This window comes from Leishmania mexicana, chromosome 18 (genome assembly GCF_000234665.1).
Source record: "Leishmania mexicana MHOM/GT/2001/U1103 complete genome, chromosome 18".
Classification (NCBI taxonomy): Eukaryota; Euglenozoa; class Kinetoplastea; order Trypanosomatida; family Trypanosomatidae; genus Leishmania; species Leishmania mexicana.
In genome coordinates, this window is record NC_018322.1 from 641,561 (window position 1) to 658,725 (window position 17,165).

Consider the following 17,165-nt stretch of genomic DNA (forward strand, 5'->3'; position numbering starts at 1 on the left):
AGCAGCGTTGGTGGCGTGGAAGGGAGGGAGGGAGGGAAGGGCCGGACAAGAGGACTCGAATCGTCGCAATCAGCGTCTGTTTTTCTTTCTGTTTGCTGCTTTTATAGTTTTTTTTGGTTTGTCTTCCCCCCTCTCGAACCCGCCAACGTTACGGTCACGAGGATGTGCAGTCAGCGAGGCTGGAGATGTTAACGCACGCGAGAGTGGGGGGCGAGCGAAGAGGCGTTGGCGGCGTGGAGTGGATGCGCGACTCGTTTTTTTTTGCCAATGCAGGAGAGCTCCACCTCCGCCACCGCCTTCCCCCTTCCGCCGTGTACTCATCGCTTACCTCACACACACACACACACACGCACATTCATTTCTCTCTATTCGCACTGCCGTGTTGCCGTCACCTCCCAACCCCCTTTCTTGTGTGTTTTCCTACTCTCCCGAGGAAAGGCTGTCGCACCGCCTCCATCAGAGGCCGTTTTGCTCGCTCGTCGGCGACACACACACACACACACACACACACACCTCCTCCTCTCTCATGGCCACCGCGTGGGCGTGTGCGGGGAGGGGGTGGTGTGTGCACTCGTGTGAGTGCCTCTTGAGTTGGTCCGGCGCGAGGGAGGCCAACCGGGAGAGGGACAGAGTGCTGACGAGAAGGAAAGCGGTGGATAAATGATGTGTGGAGAAGGCGGGGTTCGAGTAGAGGGACCACCCAGAGACGAAGGCTCTCTCCCCGAAATCAACCTCATGCGTTATTCCTCTCTCCTTTACTTTCGATGCTTCTTTTTCCTGTGTTTTGCTTTGTTGTTGTTGGTTTCCTCACCCCCAATCCACCACACCCCTCCCCCTCGGTGTCTCTTCTCTGCATCCTACCGTTTGTCGCCCTGCCTCCTACCCCCTCTTCGCCGCACCCACGTGTGCGTCTGCGGTGTGTCGTATTCTTCGTTCATGCTCGACAAGTCGCGAGAGAGCGAGTAGATAGATTGTTATGATGGCGATGGTGGTGATCACGGTGAAAACAGAACAGAGGTCCAGGGGTAGCAAGACTAAACTCCAATCCCTAAAGGGTGTCCGACGAAAAGTAAACGTAAGCACCAAAACAGAAAAAGAGGACAGTGCACCACGCCAGTGATCAAGTAAAGAGAGACCGGGAGGTGGCGGGTGCGAAGGGCAGGAGCGAGGGCCTCGAGGCAAGCAGGCGATTCGAGAAGGAAGAGCCTGCCACTTCTTCCCTCCCTCTTCCACCCCCGCCCCCCTTGAATCTCTACGGCACCGCGCGACCAGACACATATGTCCTCGTGCATTTTGTGTGAGCACAAGAATGGGTGCGGGTAGGGGAGCTGACGGTGCTGTCCAGCAGACAAAGAAACGCACGTCCCAGACTTCGGGATATACCTGCCCGTTTCGTAAGGGAGTGCGTTCACTGCGTCTGCGCTGCTGTCTGGTGAACGTGCGCGAGTTTCACACGAGGCTGGGTGTGGAGGAGCACCAGGTGCAGTTGCTCGAGCGATGTCAAGGGCCCCTCTCCCTTTCTCCGACGAGGAGGCACATGCAACGCTCGTGTAGCTTGTACACCGGCATTTCTCTATACTTGTCTCCTTGTGCACGCTACCCTCCTCAACGTTTCTTCACCCACAACACTGCACATACCCACGTGTATGTATCTGCGCTTTTTTGTTTTGTTCTTCTGACATTGTCTGGCCCCTGATGACGGGGGACACCTCAGTGCGTGGTAACTCAGGACCCCGTGCCACCCACCCAAGAGTGGGTGAGGGGAGGGGGAGGCCCAGCAGCAGCCCTGTCCCTGCCACACGTGGGGGCACCTCTGGCGGTGGCAGGGTCATGCACCTACGACGTAGGGGGCGGTCCGAGCGCTGCATCGCTACTGATGTCGGCGGCCAGGTCGTGGATGGCGTGGTGTCGGGGCGGACTGCGGCAGTGCGCGCGTCTGAGCCATGCACATGATAGGCAGAGCGTCAGCGTGGCTCGAGCGTATCCCACCCCCGCCCTCGCTGCCCACTGGTGTGTGTGTGTGGGTGGGGGCCTGGGTGTCACCGCCGAGGGGGACGCGCGAGGTGGCGGCCGGGATGGTGTGAGCGGCGGTGGGGCGACCCGCGGAGCTGGGGTGTTGGGTGGCGTTTGAGGCCGGGGCCGCGCCCAGCTGGCTGAGTGGGCGCACTGCTGTAACGCGTGTCTAGGGCTGCTTCGCGCCACGTGACGGGCCTTTGGCGGGCCGGGTAGAGTCGACTTGAGGCCGTGCTCTGTGGCAGCGACATGGACGGGTTCAAACGGAAAAGCGCTTGTGCGCGTGTGCCCAGCTCGTTTAGGCTGCATGAGTGCGCATCGTAGCAGCGGTTGCACCTCTCGCCAGTGACAGGGAAGTGAGAGGAGCGGGGGGGAGTGAGACGTGACTTTCTTTTCCCCCCACACGCTCAAGGCTGGGGTGCGGGAGGGGGGTAGCGCGACCTACGCGCTCTGCTCTTGCCTGCAACTCGTCATGACCGCTACGAACGCTTCACCAGAAAGGCAGAGCGGAGGAAGGGTGATGCCGGAGTGCAAAGAAGACGTCATCGCAGCGGCTGCAGCCCTGTTCCGACAGGTTGTCTTTAGGTGCTACATGTGGGCACGTACACACAGAATGCATCGCTCTTCCACGCGCCCTCCCTCACTTGCTCCTTCTTCGGCTTGTTCCCTGTTGCCTCTTCGTTCTCGTGCTCAGGTTTGGTCTCACTGCCTGTTTCTGCTTCATTGTCGTGAAGTGGCGCCTCCCTCTCCTCGTCACCGTCTCTGCCTCGTCGTTGCCGGGAGAGACGCGTGTGTTTTCCAGGGAGTGGCTTCTGTGCATGCACGCAACAATATCGAGGTCCATCCTAGTACACCGGGTCTTACAGTCTTCATGTCGTTGCCTAGCAACGGCAACGACCACGGTATCGCGATCGCGCCAACGGTGGCAAGCGATGCCGCCACGAACAGCGCGCACGCACCCCCGGCAAGCATCGGCAATCAGACGCCGAAGCTGAGGCTGTCAGCGCTGATAGGCAGGGGACCAGAGGCAGAAGCAGCGAACGACGCGCTGCGTATCACCGGTGGTGATGTGTCGCAGCAACTGCCCGCACGCGTGACTTCCCCAACGGAGAGAGTGACGACGATGACACCGCCTACAACCTCCTCCTCCCCACCTGGCCCTGCGACGACCACCGCATCGGCACAGGAGAGCGTCAGCGTCATTGTGCGCTTGAAGGGCGCCTCAAAGTTCTCTTCTTCAACGGCGCTGCTCTCTTACGCGGTGGAGGATGGCACACTTTCGACGCCACACGTGTCCTGTCGCCCCTCCTCACAGGACTACGGATCCGCCCCGCCGCATCTGCAGACCCCATGTACAGCTCTCGGCTGCGGCAGCGCGGCAGAGCCATCCGTCGCTCCGTCAGCATCCTCTCCTGGCGCTGACGGAGGCACCGATGTTGCTGCTGCTACATGCACGGAGGCCTCCGAATCCTCTGTGCTGCCAGTGTCGCAGTCCCGAGCGCTCGCGTCTTTGTCGACGCAGACGTCGAAGCAACAGCCCTTGACCCCTGCCTCCCCAACACTGAACTTGTCACCACGGCCAAGCCTCTTCGTAGCCGAGGCCCCGGCTACGCACCACCACCAAGAGGACCGCAACCCCGGTGCCAGCGCCGTGCTGGGTGGCGCGGCCGCGGCTGGCAGGAGCATCGGCTCACACGGCCGCGTGCTCACCATCACCTTTCCCAACACGAAGGAGCGCCGAAAGTATGAGTTTGGCGAGGTGCTGGAGCCCGAGGTGACGAACGTGGCCCTGTGCGAGCGCCTCATCCCCTCCATTATGGAGCAGATGGCGGCTGGCTTCAATGTGTGCGTGCTCTGCTACGGTCAAACCGGGAGCGGCAAGACGTACACGATGAACGCGCTGGCGCCAGCCGTTGCCGAGGAGGTCTTTCGCTCCCTCGACGTGAATAACGAGGTGGTGGAGATGAGCTGCATACAGATATACAACAACAAAGCCTACAACCTGCTTGACGGCACCCGCTCTGGCAAGTTTGGCGCGGAGCTGTCACGTCCGCTGACGAGCAGTACCGGCAACAGCAGTGGTAGCAGCTGCTTTGCCAGTGCCTCGGAACCCAAGGTTCTGATCCGGGGCAGTGCTGAGATGCTCGCCAAGGTGAAGGCGGCGTCGCGACTGCGCGTGACGCACGCGCACACCCTCAACGCCCGCAGCTCGCGCTCCTTCACCCTCCTCTCTCTCCACGTCACGCGCTTCCTCGACGGCGCACCGCTCACGACGACGCGAGTCACACTCGCCGACCTCGCTGGGACGGAGAGACTGAAGAAGAGCGGCGCCACCGGGGAGGCGGCCGACCAGGCCATCTTCATCAACAAGTCCTTGATGGCGCTGCGCCAGCTGGTGGAGTCCCGCGGCACGGAGGCAGAGGTGCTGCACTTCCGCAAATCGCTGCTTACCACGTACCTCGCCCCGCGCATGCGCAGCTGGCACCTTATTCTTCTCGTTACTGTTTCCCTCGAGGCGGGCAGCTTCGAGGAAACCAAGTCGTCGCTGGAGTTTGCGACCAACGCGCGACGCCGCAAGGTCATGAAGGTGAAGAGCCGGGTCGAGCAGAGACTGTCGAGCACCGTCGCCCGCCTCTATGGACGGCCCAGCTTCCTCTCTGCCGCCGGTGGCGTGGGCAGCGGCAGCGGCTGGAACGCGCGCGAAGACAACGCTGACAGCAACGAGCTTCAAGAGATCATTGAAGTCCTTCAGCACCGCATCCGCGTGCTGGAGGAGGCGCTGAAGATAGAGCAGGAGCGAGGCGCCATGACGGCTGTGCAGTCACCACTGGCAGAGGTCCTTGCCAACCCCAGCTGTGCGGCGCCGGCGGCAGCGGTTGACGCGGGTGTCGCGCCGCTTGCTGACGCAGAGACGCTGCGGCGTGAGTCCCAGTACTACCGTCGTCTGCTGCAGGAGCGGGAGCAGGATCTACGCCGTTTGCAGAGTCAGTTCCCCGAAAGGAGTGCTGCGGCTGACTGCGCGCCACCAGATCTGCCCGACTCACTGGAAGCATCGTCGCTATCGTTGGATGAAGGTGACGCGGGGGCGAGAGACGATCAGCAGGAGTCTGCCACGCCACCAGCCTCGGCGCGGAGCAGCGAGAGCTCTGGTACCCAGGTGCGCTCCGGAGAAGGTGGCGCTGCCGACGCGCACGTGCAGCTGCGGCGGTACGTGCGCCAACTGCGCTCACTTCGCTCACGCGGTAGCAGCGAAGATGAGTGGTGTAGCGACGTGCTAGACCGCTTGCGCAACGCGGTACTGCGTGCCACCGAACAATACGAGGACGTAAACGAGCAGCTTCTTGTCGTCTCTAGTTCACTGAGCGGACTGCGTACGCAAAATCATCGACTCTACGACGAGGTGCTGCGCGCCAACAAGCGCCTTTTAGCAACCGATATGGAGTGCAGGGAGCGGCGCGCCGCCCTGCAGATGGTGACACTTCGAGCAACCGCTGCGGAGACGGCGCTTGAGCAGTTGCGCCTGCAGCTGTTTCAGGCGTACGCCGAGCAGTCGATACGGGAGGAGATGACGCGCCTCTACCTGGACGCGACGCCGATCGCCGCCAACGTCGATGAGGCCTTGTCTGGCGACCGACAGACGGAGCAGCAGGTGGAGCTAGAGAAGGTGCAGGCGCACCAGCAAGTACTGTGTGATAAGATCACCGAGCTAGTGGACAACGTCGAGCAGCTGACGCGCGCCGTCGCGCAGAAGGATGTGTCTCTGGCGGCGCTGGAGTCGCTCATCACACCGGCGCAGCGAGCGCTCTTTCACACCTTGTCAAACACTTCCACTGCCATCGCTGACCGCGACACCACCAGCGTTGGGGGTAGTGACGGCGGGTTTGCTGACACGACCGCGGCGGCCATGGCCGCAGACGACGGAAGCAGCGCCGCTGACTGTTTCAGTCTTCTGCAGTCACGGGTTTTGGAGCTCAGTTCCCTGCTTACGCAGGAGCAGCAGCAACACCAGCTCACCCAGTGCGAGCTCCTGGAGGCCCGCGAAGATGCGCGGCGCAGCCGACAGGAGCAGCGGCAGGCGTTCTTCCAACAGAAAGAGGAGGCGCGGCGCGTGGGCCAGCTGATGGCAGAGAACTACGAGTTGCGTCAACAAAACGAGCGTCATCAGCTCTATCTGGACCATATGTACGTCAGCTTTCACGAAAAGTTCCTGCAACTGCGACATCAACACGAGGAGGAGATGGCAGAGCTGCGGAGCGCCGCGAAAGCAGTGCCATCGCATCAGCGCGGCAACGACGATACGGCAAGGCAGGGGTACGAGGATGAGGACCACGAGGATGGGGCGTCGTCGGTCACCGCACGTGCTGTTGTGCGCGACGACACGCCGGAGGGTGTGCCATTGAGTGAGGATCAGCTGCCTGAAGGCATTGTGCACGGCCCCACTGCTATCGCAGTCTCGACGGCAGACGTGGCGGACAGTGGAGACGCGGGGTGGAGGGCATCGGCGCAGATACAGGGGCCCAGCCGAGTGCGGCGTCGGGTTTCAAAGTCGAATGTGCGACACCGCGGAGAAGATCAGGGCAGGGCCCCGACTACGGCGGACCACACGGTTGTGGCAGATACTGCTGTCGTTTCGCCACAGCGCGTCGGACTGTCATCAAAGGTGGCGCGTCGTTCAGCGCGCATCAGCAAGGCAAGACTGCATCTCTTCGCTACGTACGGTGAGCCAGTCAACCCCAGTGATGCCCCGGTGCCTGTCTTCAAGTCAGACGTCTTCGCCTCTACCCCGCCGGCAACGCGACGCCGTGTTCGCGCGTCAGGAGCGGCACGCGCAAAGCGTCGCAAGTAGCCGCGACGGGAGGTTAGGGTACATGTGCCTGTGTGTGCTTACGTGTAGGTGTGTGCGCGCTGGTGGGTGATGCACTCGCACGCGCGCCTCATGTGCGCCTTCGTCCCCATCAACGCACTCGTTGTGTTATTTGTCTTTGCACCTTTCTTTCGCCTCTCATCTGTGCACGCGGGCACAGCGACGAAGTCACGGACACACGCACCTGAGGTACGAGTGCGGCGATTTGTTACGTCGCGGTATTTCTCTCTTCCGCCCCTCCCCCTCCCCCTCTCTCTGTGGAGGGGTGCGTAGGCATTGCTCCTCATCGCTGACGTTCTTCGTATCACACGCCCTCCTCGCCGCTTTTGCCTAGTGGCCATGCGCGCACCACTCTTGATGGACGCACTAACCTCGCTGTTACTCTCTTCCCTTCACCCGTGCCCAGCCCTCCCCTGCTGCACAACCTCCATCATCGCCGCCGCCACTTCTCATCTCACTCTCCTCTCTCGCTCTACGTATATACGTATGTGTGTGTGTGCTTCGCCTGCGCCGCTACTCGGGTATGCCTGACACGCTTTACATCAGCTGCCCCCTTCACGCCGCACCAGTATGTGCCCTGCACCCTCCTTGTTCTCTCTCTCATAGCTACACGCACAGACATATATATATATATATACAAAACGAGAATACGCGATAGACATAGACACTCGCATCCTCTTCGCCTCCCTCCCCCCTCGCACGGCACCGCAGCTAACAAGTTGCGTGCGTGTGACAATGGCAGGCCCCGCTCTGGGGCTGGCGAGCATCTTCTGCGGCTGCCAGGCGAACGTCTTCTTGCTGGAGCTCATCATCACCGGCTCTCCGAACACCTACTATGCCCTCACTTGCGCTCAGTATGTGTGCGTCGCTCTCTTCACCTTGCCTCTGCTGCTGCGCTTCAAGGAGCCACACGAGCAACAGGAGGCAACGCTCAATATGTGGCCATACGAGTGGCGGCGTTTTCGTGTCCCACTGCGCTACAAGTTGATCCTCGCCGTCGTCGGGTGGGCCATGTCGGTCGGCAACAACATTGTCTTTGGCTTCCATATCTCCATCCCGCTGCACGCCACTTTCCGCTCCTCCTCGATGATGCTCAACATGCTTGCCGGATATTTCTTCTTCGGTAAGCGCTTCACGGCGCCACAGGTGGCCTCCGTCTTGGTCATCTTTGTCGGTCTCATCGCGCTGACAATCGAAAAGGCACGCAGGACGAGCAGCGCAGGGGCCGAGACGGCGTCTCGCGCCGCAGCCGCCGCGTCGACCCCGACGTGGTACTGGGCCTGTGGAGTAGCCATTCTGGTGGCCACCACTGCGTGCACGACGGCATTGGGCGTCTTTCAGGAACACATGTACCGCCGCGCCCGGGTGAACGAGGCCGCAATGAAAGCAGCGCCATCGAGGGACGATGCTCCGCCAATGTGGGCTGAGGCGCTCTGCTTCTCGCATCTCTTCGCGATACCGCTCTTCCTCCTGCAGCCGATGCGCCTCTGCTCCGAGTTTGCTCGCATTGATGCGGACAATCAGCTGCACGTGGCGTTGAACTGCGTGACTCAGGTAATGTGCATCGCCGGTGTGTACATGATGAACGACAAGACCTCAGCCTTCACCCTGAGCTTGACGCTGACGCTACGCAAACTTGCCAGCTTTGTGCTCTCAGTCGTCTACTTTGGCCACTACCGGCACCTCTCGGCTGTCGAGTGGGTCGCCATGGTTGGCGCTCTCATGGCCTGCACGGCGTACCCGTTTCTACCTAAGGCTCAACCCAACATTTCTGGCGCCGTAGACGCGAGCGCAGCGACCGAGACAGGTGCGACGAAGAACAAGTAGCCGTTGTGCGCGACTCAGTGTGCGCCGGATGATCTCCTCTGCTCCTGACATCTCTCTCCACCATCATCCGCTATTGCACTCTGGAGGAGGATGAGAAGGGGAGCGTTGGATGTATGTGTGTGTGTGTGGGGGGGGGCAGAGCCATACCCACATACGACCAGCACGAACAACGATAGCAGAATGACGCAGTTGTCTTTGGGACCGTGTGCAGAGAGGCGATGTCACATCCGATCCTCACTTCACTGCAGCGAAAGGCACCTGCCTGTGCTTATCTGTGAAGCATCGCAGAATGTTCTACATGGACGACTATGGTATTCCACGCGCAGGCTCCGCTGCCGGGTACGCCGCAACAACAGAGAATGGGAAGATGTGTGTTGCACGCCCCAACGCGATGCCGATATCTCTCTTCTCCTTTCCTCGCCCCCTCCTCTCTCCCCCATTTCGATACCACGACTTAACTTTCCACCTTCGCCTACCTCTCCCTCCAGTCCCATCGCTGCTTCACCCCGTCGCAGTCACGGAGCGCACCCCCGAGCGGACACGCAAACGAAAAGCGCGAGAAGGGAAGAGAGAAAGAGTTGGACAGACATGGCTGCGCCGGACAAGAGTGTTCGGCGCGCGGCGGTAGCGGGGGACGCGGCCTCTGTCGTCGATAACGGCGATGATGTGGTTACCTTTGTGGTTGGCAACGGCCAGCACACGCTTTACTTCTCGAAGCGCGCCTTGATGAGTCACGCGCCGTTTTTTCGCGAGTACTTCACGGAGCACGCCGCGGAGGCCACCGCTGCCAGCGGCGGTGGATCCGGTGGCACGACTGTTGTGCTGAAGCACGTGAAGCCGCGGTGCGCTGAAGCCGCTCTGCGCCTGTGCCAGAGCGCCAATCACTCTGATGACGGGCTCTTCTGGTCGCTGCAGCAGGAGTGCGAGCGAGCAGATGCAGCTCACAAGCCAGAGGCTCTGCGAGCTGTGCTCTCACTGTACGCAGCGTGCGTGAAGTTCGAGCTGCACGAGCACGCAAAAGCGGCCAGCGCGACTGCTGCCGGCGCTGTCACGGCACACACGGTGTACGATGTGCTGAAGACGTGCGCACGCTACGCGACGACACTGCTGCCGGAGACGAGACGGGGAGTTGGACTAGATGAGCTTCTCGCTGCATGCTATGCGTTTGTGCGGACTCCCGGCGCATGGCAGAGCGAGCGGCGCTGGCGCCGGCTCTACGAGCAGTACCCGGAGCTTTTTGAGATTGTCGCGGCAGCTAGCGCTGCTACTACAACATCCAGTGCGCATGGAGAGGGAAGCGCCATCGCTGCTGCAGGGGCCCTGCCATCTCCGCTGCGGCGCGTCCTCTTGTCTCCACAAAAGGAGCCAGCCACCCCTGGGTCGTCTGCGACAGCGATGCCGGAATCGGCTGCGTCACTGCCGGATGTATTTGCTGGGCACCTTCGGCGGACAGAGAGTCTGGCACTGGCCGCGCAATGGCGCTGTCGCGCCATGTCAGCAGAAGTGGCTGCGCTGCGTGAGAACTGCGCTGCCCTCGAGGCCACTGCCCAGCGCGATGAGGCTGCTGCTGCAGAGGTGGCGCTCTACCTAGGCGAAGTACACGTGTACGTGCAGGCACTACGGCGCGCGGAGGCAGAGGTGCAGCAGTTGTGTGCTGCAGCTGCCACGGTGTGCGCTGCGCCATCTTCGTCTGCGGCTGCTGCCTCGACGCTGCACGAGCTGCGGTACGCCCTGCAGCGCGCGTCGGCGTGGGCTGCGGAGCGGAAGGCGACCATTGATGGGCTTCTCGCCAAGGAGCAAGACACGGTTTGTAAGCTTGACGCCGAGCTTGCCCGGCTGCGCGCGGTGATGTGCTAGAGCTGTATTTGACCTGCTGCATGTGTCTTGCACAAGTACGTGCTGTCACCCCTTCTCTCCATACCTAATACAGCTCCTGCATTGCACACGCAGAGGGAAGGAGAGGGCCACTCACGGATGAATGTTGCGCCGCGCGCGCTTCAACGGCTCGTTAGCTCGAACATGCGCACACGTGCAGACAACGTCTGTGCAGCTGAAAGCGATGTGTGCACTGCTTCCTGTGTTGTGGAGGAAGGGCAAGAAAAGGGCACCGCCCCCTAACGGGCAGGCAAAACGGCCATGGGCGACCACACTCCCTCGCTCGCCTTCTCTCGTGCGCGTGGCCTTTCTGACGGCTTCCTTTTGGTGACGCTGTCTACTCTGCCTTGTCATCTCCACTGCGCTTGGCCCCGTTGGGTGTGCGTGTCTGTGCCTGTCGCGCGAGCACCCACACACGATGCCCTCGCCCCTCTCTCTCTCCCCGTGTGCTGCTCCTCCGCCACGAAGGATGCACATCTTATGTTGCCCGTCGCTCTCCTTCATCTCTCTTCTACTTCAATGCTTTGGTGACACACTACTGGCCGCACCACTGGCCACGGTCATGGCCGCGCATTCTCGCTGGTGCGCAGACGTCGTGCGCCAGCTTTGCTCCATCCGATACCGGACGAACACACAAGCGTAGAAGGCGGCATGTTCCCGGTCGACCCTGCACATGAATCGGCACTCGTGGACCCGCTGTTCATGCTGCGGCTGTACAAGCGAGTCGCGTACGGTCTTGTGCGGCGTCCGCACGCCGACGGCGCCCGAGCTTTGCTGCCTTCGTTCCTTTCTGTGGACGCCCGCTACGTCGAGTCGAACAACGCCGCGGTAGACGCGGCAGCGCTGCTCACCGCTGTGGAGCCCATATTCCCGGCGTCTTTGCTGACACACAAGGAGGTCTGTCTTCTCCTTCGTGTCCTGCCGCTGGAAGAGGAGGAGTCGGCGCCGAACGCGGAGAACGAGGACGCCTTTAGGGTGGCACAGAGGGGCAGGTGCAGTTCCGTCCCCAGGGGCATCCGACCTGGTAGTGTCACGCTGGCGTTGCGGGAGATCATCCCGTTTCGGACGTGGCAGGTATCGCAAACGGTGGCAACTATCCGCCGCACGGTGCAAAAGAGTCCCGTCATGAGCCCGTTTGAAGAGCACGTCGTGGACCTGTTGGATTGGCAGAGCAGCCGCCGTCGGCAGGCAACGGAGGCGGCCCCGCCTCCGTTGGAGCGCTGGGAGGCGCTGGTGTTTATGGAGAACACCTGTGGGCTGAGCAGCTCCGAATCACATGGGCTGTTGCACTACTGCGCCAGCGAGGAGGGCGACGACGCCGAGGACGGGGCGGTGACTGGCTCGTACCTGGGCTGCGAGGTCCAACTGCTGCACCAGTTGCTGTTCAGCGAAGCAATTCCCGGTGTAGCCGAGTATCCGCTGCTGATGGGACGCTTCGCAGAAGCTACCCTAGAGATTGGAGAGACGGAGGGCTGTTGCACCGGCACGCTTGCCTTCCTGAGCGTCCTGGAGTCGATCGAGCTTCATTACCCAGACCGCAGCCGACGGCTGTCACCAGATTTAGATATCGGGACGCTGGTGCGGGGAGAGCTGACGCCGCGGCACTTCTTCTACGTATGCACCCGGCTGCGCACCGGGTTCCGCCAGGAGGAGTCGGATCAGCTCTACTACTACCTCAAGAAGGACAGCGAAACCGACGACGGTGTGCTCGTCGCGGACCTACTTGCTGCGTACAGGCAGTACTTCCCCTCAGTCACGGTCTCGATGCTGCAGCTGGTGCAAGCAGCTGTGGTGCAGTGGATACGACGCAACGCCAAGGATGCGCCGGCATTTGTGCAGCTCTACTCAGCGCTGAGAGAGTGGGGTGCCGCGCATGTGCCGATTAAGCCGTTCATCAAATCGCTGCGCGCTGCTGGGGTGCCGGACGGTATCTCAGGTGTGTTGGATGTCGAGCTCGAGTGGCTGCGGCTGAAGGCCCCAACCCGGGTCGATTTACTACTAATGCTATGCAGCCCCGTCCCGCCGTCACGTGCCGCCATTATTCATAAGCTGTTCGACCGGCTCGACGAGCGACAGTTTGGCACGGTTACCTGCGCTGTTGTTCTGAGGTGCTTCCGTCCAGAGCTCATCGAGGGCAACACCTTGCGTCGGCAAGGGGCAATTTGGAGGAAGGCGCTGGAAGCGTACACCGCGGAGTTAGGGGAGGAGGAGCTCGGCTACGACGTCTTCGCATACTTTTGGTACATGATCTCCGCCGGCATCGAGGACGACCCGACATTCACGATGGCCCTCTGGCAGGCGTTCGGCCTCTCCGATGACGGCCAACGGTCTAGACGCACCTAGCCTCATCGGAAGAGGAGGCAAAGAGGTGCGCTAGGCTGGAGGAGGGCAGCGATGATATGCTGCGCGGGAACAGGATAATTCCTCTGTTGCAGGTGCGAGCGTGCCTCGGTGCACATGAGCGGCAGAGCACAGCATGCGCATACCCGCCACCTCCCTCATGTCCGCTGAACATCCTCTAGCTTGTCCAAATCGTCGTACAGACGCTAGTGGACAGGTACGTGTGGGCGAGTGCTTAGGCCTGTGTCCGCTCTACTCGCCGCCACCGCCCAGAGTCGAGTGTTGTGACCTTCATGCCAGCTCCCCCACTCACCTTTTTCTCTCGGTCAGCCCTTCCAGGTGCCTTCATTCCGGCGCAATGTGGAATGACATGTGCGACGTGCAGCGTTGCGCAACTCAGCGGAAGGCCCGGCTAAGCCGAACAGAGACATGCAAATACCATAGACTGTCCACCAGCACTGGCAGCAACACATGGAAAGAGAGGGCGACGGCCAGCACGCCAGCGAGGAGTGGATTTTAGTGCGTGCCTGTGCCGCCTCTTCTCTTTTACTTCTTCGTGCATGTATCTGCGCTTTTTTGTTTTGTTCTTCTGACATTGTCTGGCCCCTGATGACGGGGGACACCTCAGTGCGTGGTAACTCAGGACCCCGTGCCACCCACCCAAGAGTGGGTGAGGGGAGGGGGTGGCCCAGCAGCAGCCCTGTCCCTGCCACACGTGGGGGCACCTCTGGCGGTGGCAGGGTCATGCACCTACGACGTAGGGGGCGGTCCGAGCGCTGCATCGCTACTGATGTCGGCGGCCAGGTCGTGGATGGCGTGGTGTCGGGGCGGACTGCGGCAGTGCGCGCGTCTGAGCCATGCACATGATAGGCAGAGCGTCAGCGTGGCTCGAGCGTATCCCACCCCCGCCCTCGCTGCCCACTGGTGTGTGTGTGTGGGTGGGGGCCTGGGTGTCACCGCCGAGGGGGACGCGCGAGGTGGCGGCCGGGATGGTGTGAGCGGCGGTGGGGCGACCCGCGGAGCTGGGGTGTTGGGTGGCGTTTGAGGCCGGGGCCGCGCCCAGCTGGCTGAGTGGGCGCACTGCTGTAACGCGTGTCTAGGGCTGCTTCGCGCCACGTGACGGGCCTTTGGCGGGCCGGGTAGAGTCGACTTGAGGCCGTGCTCTGTGGCAGCGACATGGACACGCAGAACGGCAAAACAGATGACTTTGAAGGGCAACAACGGAATGTGAGCTCACCGCCGGCATTTCCGGGTCGTGATTCATGTACCGCATGATGACCGAGGAGGAGGGCAGGGGGGGTGGAGGTGCGAAGACACCCTCTATCGGTGGCCTGCTACCCGCGTAGGCCCGCCGTCTTTAGAAGGAGAACAATCGCTGGTGTGCGCGCGAGTATGTTGCGGCCTACCGTGTGTTCTTCTGAGTCCTTCACAACTCCTCCGTCCAGCTGCAATGCGCTGTGCTTGCATCTTCTCTGCCGTCGACTGCACTGCTACTCGTTTCCTTGCGCACATCTTCCGTGACACGCACACCCGCAGAATTTTCTCTCGCTTCTACCTGAGCGGTCTCCTGCCGCGTTCTTGTGCCCCATCTTTGGGCCCCTACAGTATAGCCGTCCGCTGACTTTCGTCTCTACTTTCTTTACAGCGGTGTCTTGCGCTGAGCGACTCGCTACACGTGCCTTTCCAAGCTGCAGGCACACAAGCACTCTGTGGCTTATCAACCTCATAGTGGCGCACCGGGGAGGGTGTGCAGGTGAACCTGAGTAGGAGGGTACAGCCGTCGCTATCAGCTCTGCTTCATTGGCTGCTCTGGTAACGTTGTGTGGCACAGGTCTCTTCAGGCGTCGGGCGCACCACTTATTCCCTCTACTGCAACACGTCGTCGTCATCCGGTGCCGGCGTCCTTTTCGATCACCACCGCCGTTGTCGCTGCTTACCGTCATCATCATGAGCGGGCTGGAGCTTATTGCACTCGTGCCGATTGGCATTGCCGGATGGAAGCTTTTACAGAAACTGGGAGACCAGCAGAGCCTCATAGCGCAGCACGAGCTGACCATCAATAGCCAGAAAGAGATGCTGGACTCCATCGTGAACGCCGATAGAGCTGGCCCGTTGAGTCGACTCAACCTTGCGGTGGTCGCCGGCACGCTGGTCTTGGCTGGGACGGTGACCTACAAAAACTGGTCACTTACCAAGTCATTCACGGTTCGCCCACCGCCCAACTACGAGCCCACGCAAGCCACGTTTGACGCGGAGCAGTGCGTCATTTGCTTAGAAAACTGCAAAGATACCGTCTTTCTGCCATGCCGACACCTGTGCACGTGCTGGAGCTGCGCGAGTCGCATCGGGAACAGTGCCTGTCCGACCTGCCGAGCACCGATCAAGGCTATGCAGTTTGTCTACCAGCAATGAGAGAATTGGGGTGGTGGTGTAGCCAGCGCTGGACTGATCATCGCATCCCCTACCAGCACGCGTGACAGAAGCAGGTGCCCACCCACCCCTTCCTCGCTCTCTCCGTCATTTTCGACCCTTTTCACTTTGATTGCTTCAGCGTGTCATGCTTTCCCAGCTTTTCGATGTTTTACTCCGCAGTGCTCGATTTATGTTAGCCTGCATGCGTGCGCGTACGTGGGTCCGCCTGTGCGGTCTTCTGCATCGAGGGGAGTACGGCTGCTGCTACGAATGCTGCTTTTGGGCAGACATGGCAGTGCGACGCCCTGGCGAATCCGGTCGGCACGTGCATGTGCCATTTGTTTCCTCAGTGGCTGAGCCCTACTCTTAATGACGCGAAGAGGTGTCCCTGTCTTTATTGCTGTTTCTCTCCTGCTTCCACTCGCGCTTCAACTACGTTGTTGTTCAGCGCCTTGCGCAGGAAAAAAACGGAGCGAAACATGGAGTGGGGGGGCAGGTGCAGCCACACTACATGCCCCAACCCGCCCCCTTTTTTCTGATATACGAGAGCGAGGGAGGAGAGATGTACGTCCACCTCGTGTCTTGGGCTGCGTGCCCTGCGTGCATTATTGTTCCGCCTCTCACACTCTGTCTTGCACCGATCTCTCCGTCCTTCCCTTTCTTCTTCCTGCTGCGCCGCTATGGTGGATGTCTTCTGCTTTGTTTTCGGGTGTGACTCCTACGCGCTTGTCATTGCGCTCTTCTCCTTTTTGCACCCCTCTTTCCTGGCGCGGCAACCGTTCTCCGATGATGGGGGACACCTCAGTGCGCGGTAACTCAGGACCCCGTGCCACCCACCCAAGAGTGGGTGAGGGGAGGGTGTGGCCCAGCAGCAGCCCTGTCCCTGCCACACGTGGGGGCACCTCTGGCGGTGGCAGGGTCATGCACCTACGACGTAGGGGGCGGTCCGAGCGCTGCATCGCTACTGATGTCGGCGGCCAGGTCGTGGATGGCGTGGTGTCGGGGCGGACTGCGGCAGTGCGCGCGTCTGAGCCATGCACATGATAGGCAGAGCGTCAGCGTGGCTCGAGCGTATCCCACCCCCGCCCTCGCTGCCCACTGGTGTGTGTGTGTGGGTGGGGGCCTGGGTGTCACCGCCGAGGGGGACGCGCGAGGTGGCGGCCGGGATGGTGTGAGCGGCGGTGGGGCGACCCGCGGAGCTGGGGTGTTGGGTGGCGTTTGAGGCCGGGGCCGCGCCCAGCTGGCTGAGTGGGCGCACTGCTGTAACGCGTGTCTAGGGCTGCTTCGCGCCACGTGACGGGCCTTTGGCGGGCCGGGTAGAGTCGACTTGAGGCCGTGCTCTGTGGCAGCGACACGGACCGGCTGAAGCGAAGCACCAATGACCGGCACTTCTGTTTTTTGTGCAATGGGATCGCTGACAGAGGTGTGCACGGGCTTCGTGATGGAGGAGGCAGATGTTTGTGTGTGATGCGAGCAGGGAGGAGATATGTGCTGGCGCGTGCGTGTATGTATGTGTCCGAGGGGTGTAGGCGAGTCGCAACGTGGCAGGGAGCACAACCTCTGACACAAAGGCCTGTTCTTCGCTAGGCGGATGTGCGCGTCTTTGTCCTTCTCGCTTGCTCTCCGCCTCTGTGCTTTTACGGCCTCCGTCACGCCAGGGCGCGTCTTCTCTTTCTTCGTCACTTTTGTTTTTGTGTGCAGACGCGCGCCTCACCTCGCTTTCACTCACAAGCGCGCTGCAGTCGTCTGCGTGTCAACAAACCCTGAAGAAGCGACGAGAGGAAAATAATAAAAAAAACAGTGACTGAGCAGCGGCGGCTGATGGGTTATGCAG

At 61.2% G+C, this 17,165-nt stretch overlaps 5 protein-coding genes across 5 annotated transcripts; all 5 read left to right on the plus strand.

Moving 5' to 3' along the window:
• Window positions 1-3,136: 3,136 nt before the first annotated feature.
• Window positions 3,137-6,859, plus strand: LMXM_18_1530 (putative kinesin; the record flags this gene model as incomplete). The annotated part of the gene is made up of 1 exon (XM_003874115.1): window positions 3,137-6,859. One exon carries the CDS (start codon window positions 3,137-3,139, stop codon window positions 6,857-6,859), a length of 3,723 nt encoding a protein of 1,240 aa, XP_003874164.1.
• A 753-nt stretch (window positions 6,860-7,612) lies between these two features.
• LMXM_18_1540 (conserved hypothetical protein) lies at window positions 7,613-8,704 on the plus strand (the record flags this gene model as incomplete). The annotated part of the gene is made up of 1 exon (XM_003874116.1): window positions 7,613-8,704. One exon carries the CDS (start codon window positions 7,613-7,615, stop codon window positions 8,702-8,704), a length of 1,092 nt encoding a protein of 363 aa, XP_003874165.1.
• A 588-nt stretch (window positions 8,705-9,292) lies between these two features.
• On the plus strand, window positions 9,293-10,561 carry LMXM_18_1550 (hypothetical protein, unknown function; the record flags this gene model as incomplete). The annotated part of the gene is made up of 1 exon (XM_003874117.1): window positions 9,293-10,561. One exon carries the CDS (start codon window positions 9,293-9,295, stop codon window positions 10,559-10,561), a length of 1,269 nt encoding a protein of 422 aa, XP_003874166.1.
• A 669-nt stretch (window positions 10,562-11,230) lies between these two features.
• On the plus strand, window positions 11,231-12,922 carry LMXM_18_1560 (conserved hypothetical protein; the record flags this gene model as incomplete). Its single annotated transcript, XM_003874118.1, has 1 exon — window positions 11,231-12,922. The coding sequence occupies one exon, from the start codon at window positions 11,231-11,233 to the stop codon at window positions 12,920-12,922; it is 1,692 nt and encodes a 563-aa protein (XP_003874167.1).
• Window positions 12,923-14,866: 1,944 nt separating this feature from the next.
• Window positions 14,867-15,331, plus strand: LMXM_18_1570 (conserved hypothetical protein; the record flags this gene model as incomplete). The annotated part of the gene is made up of 1 exon (XM_003874119.1): window positions 14,867-15,331. The coding sequence occupies one exon, from the start codon at window positions 14,867-14,869 to the stop codon at window positions 15,329-15,331; it is 465 nt and encodes a 154-aa protein (XP_003874168.1).
• Between the last annotated feature and the right edge of the window lie 1,834 nt (window positions 15,332-17,165).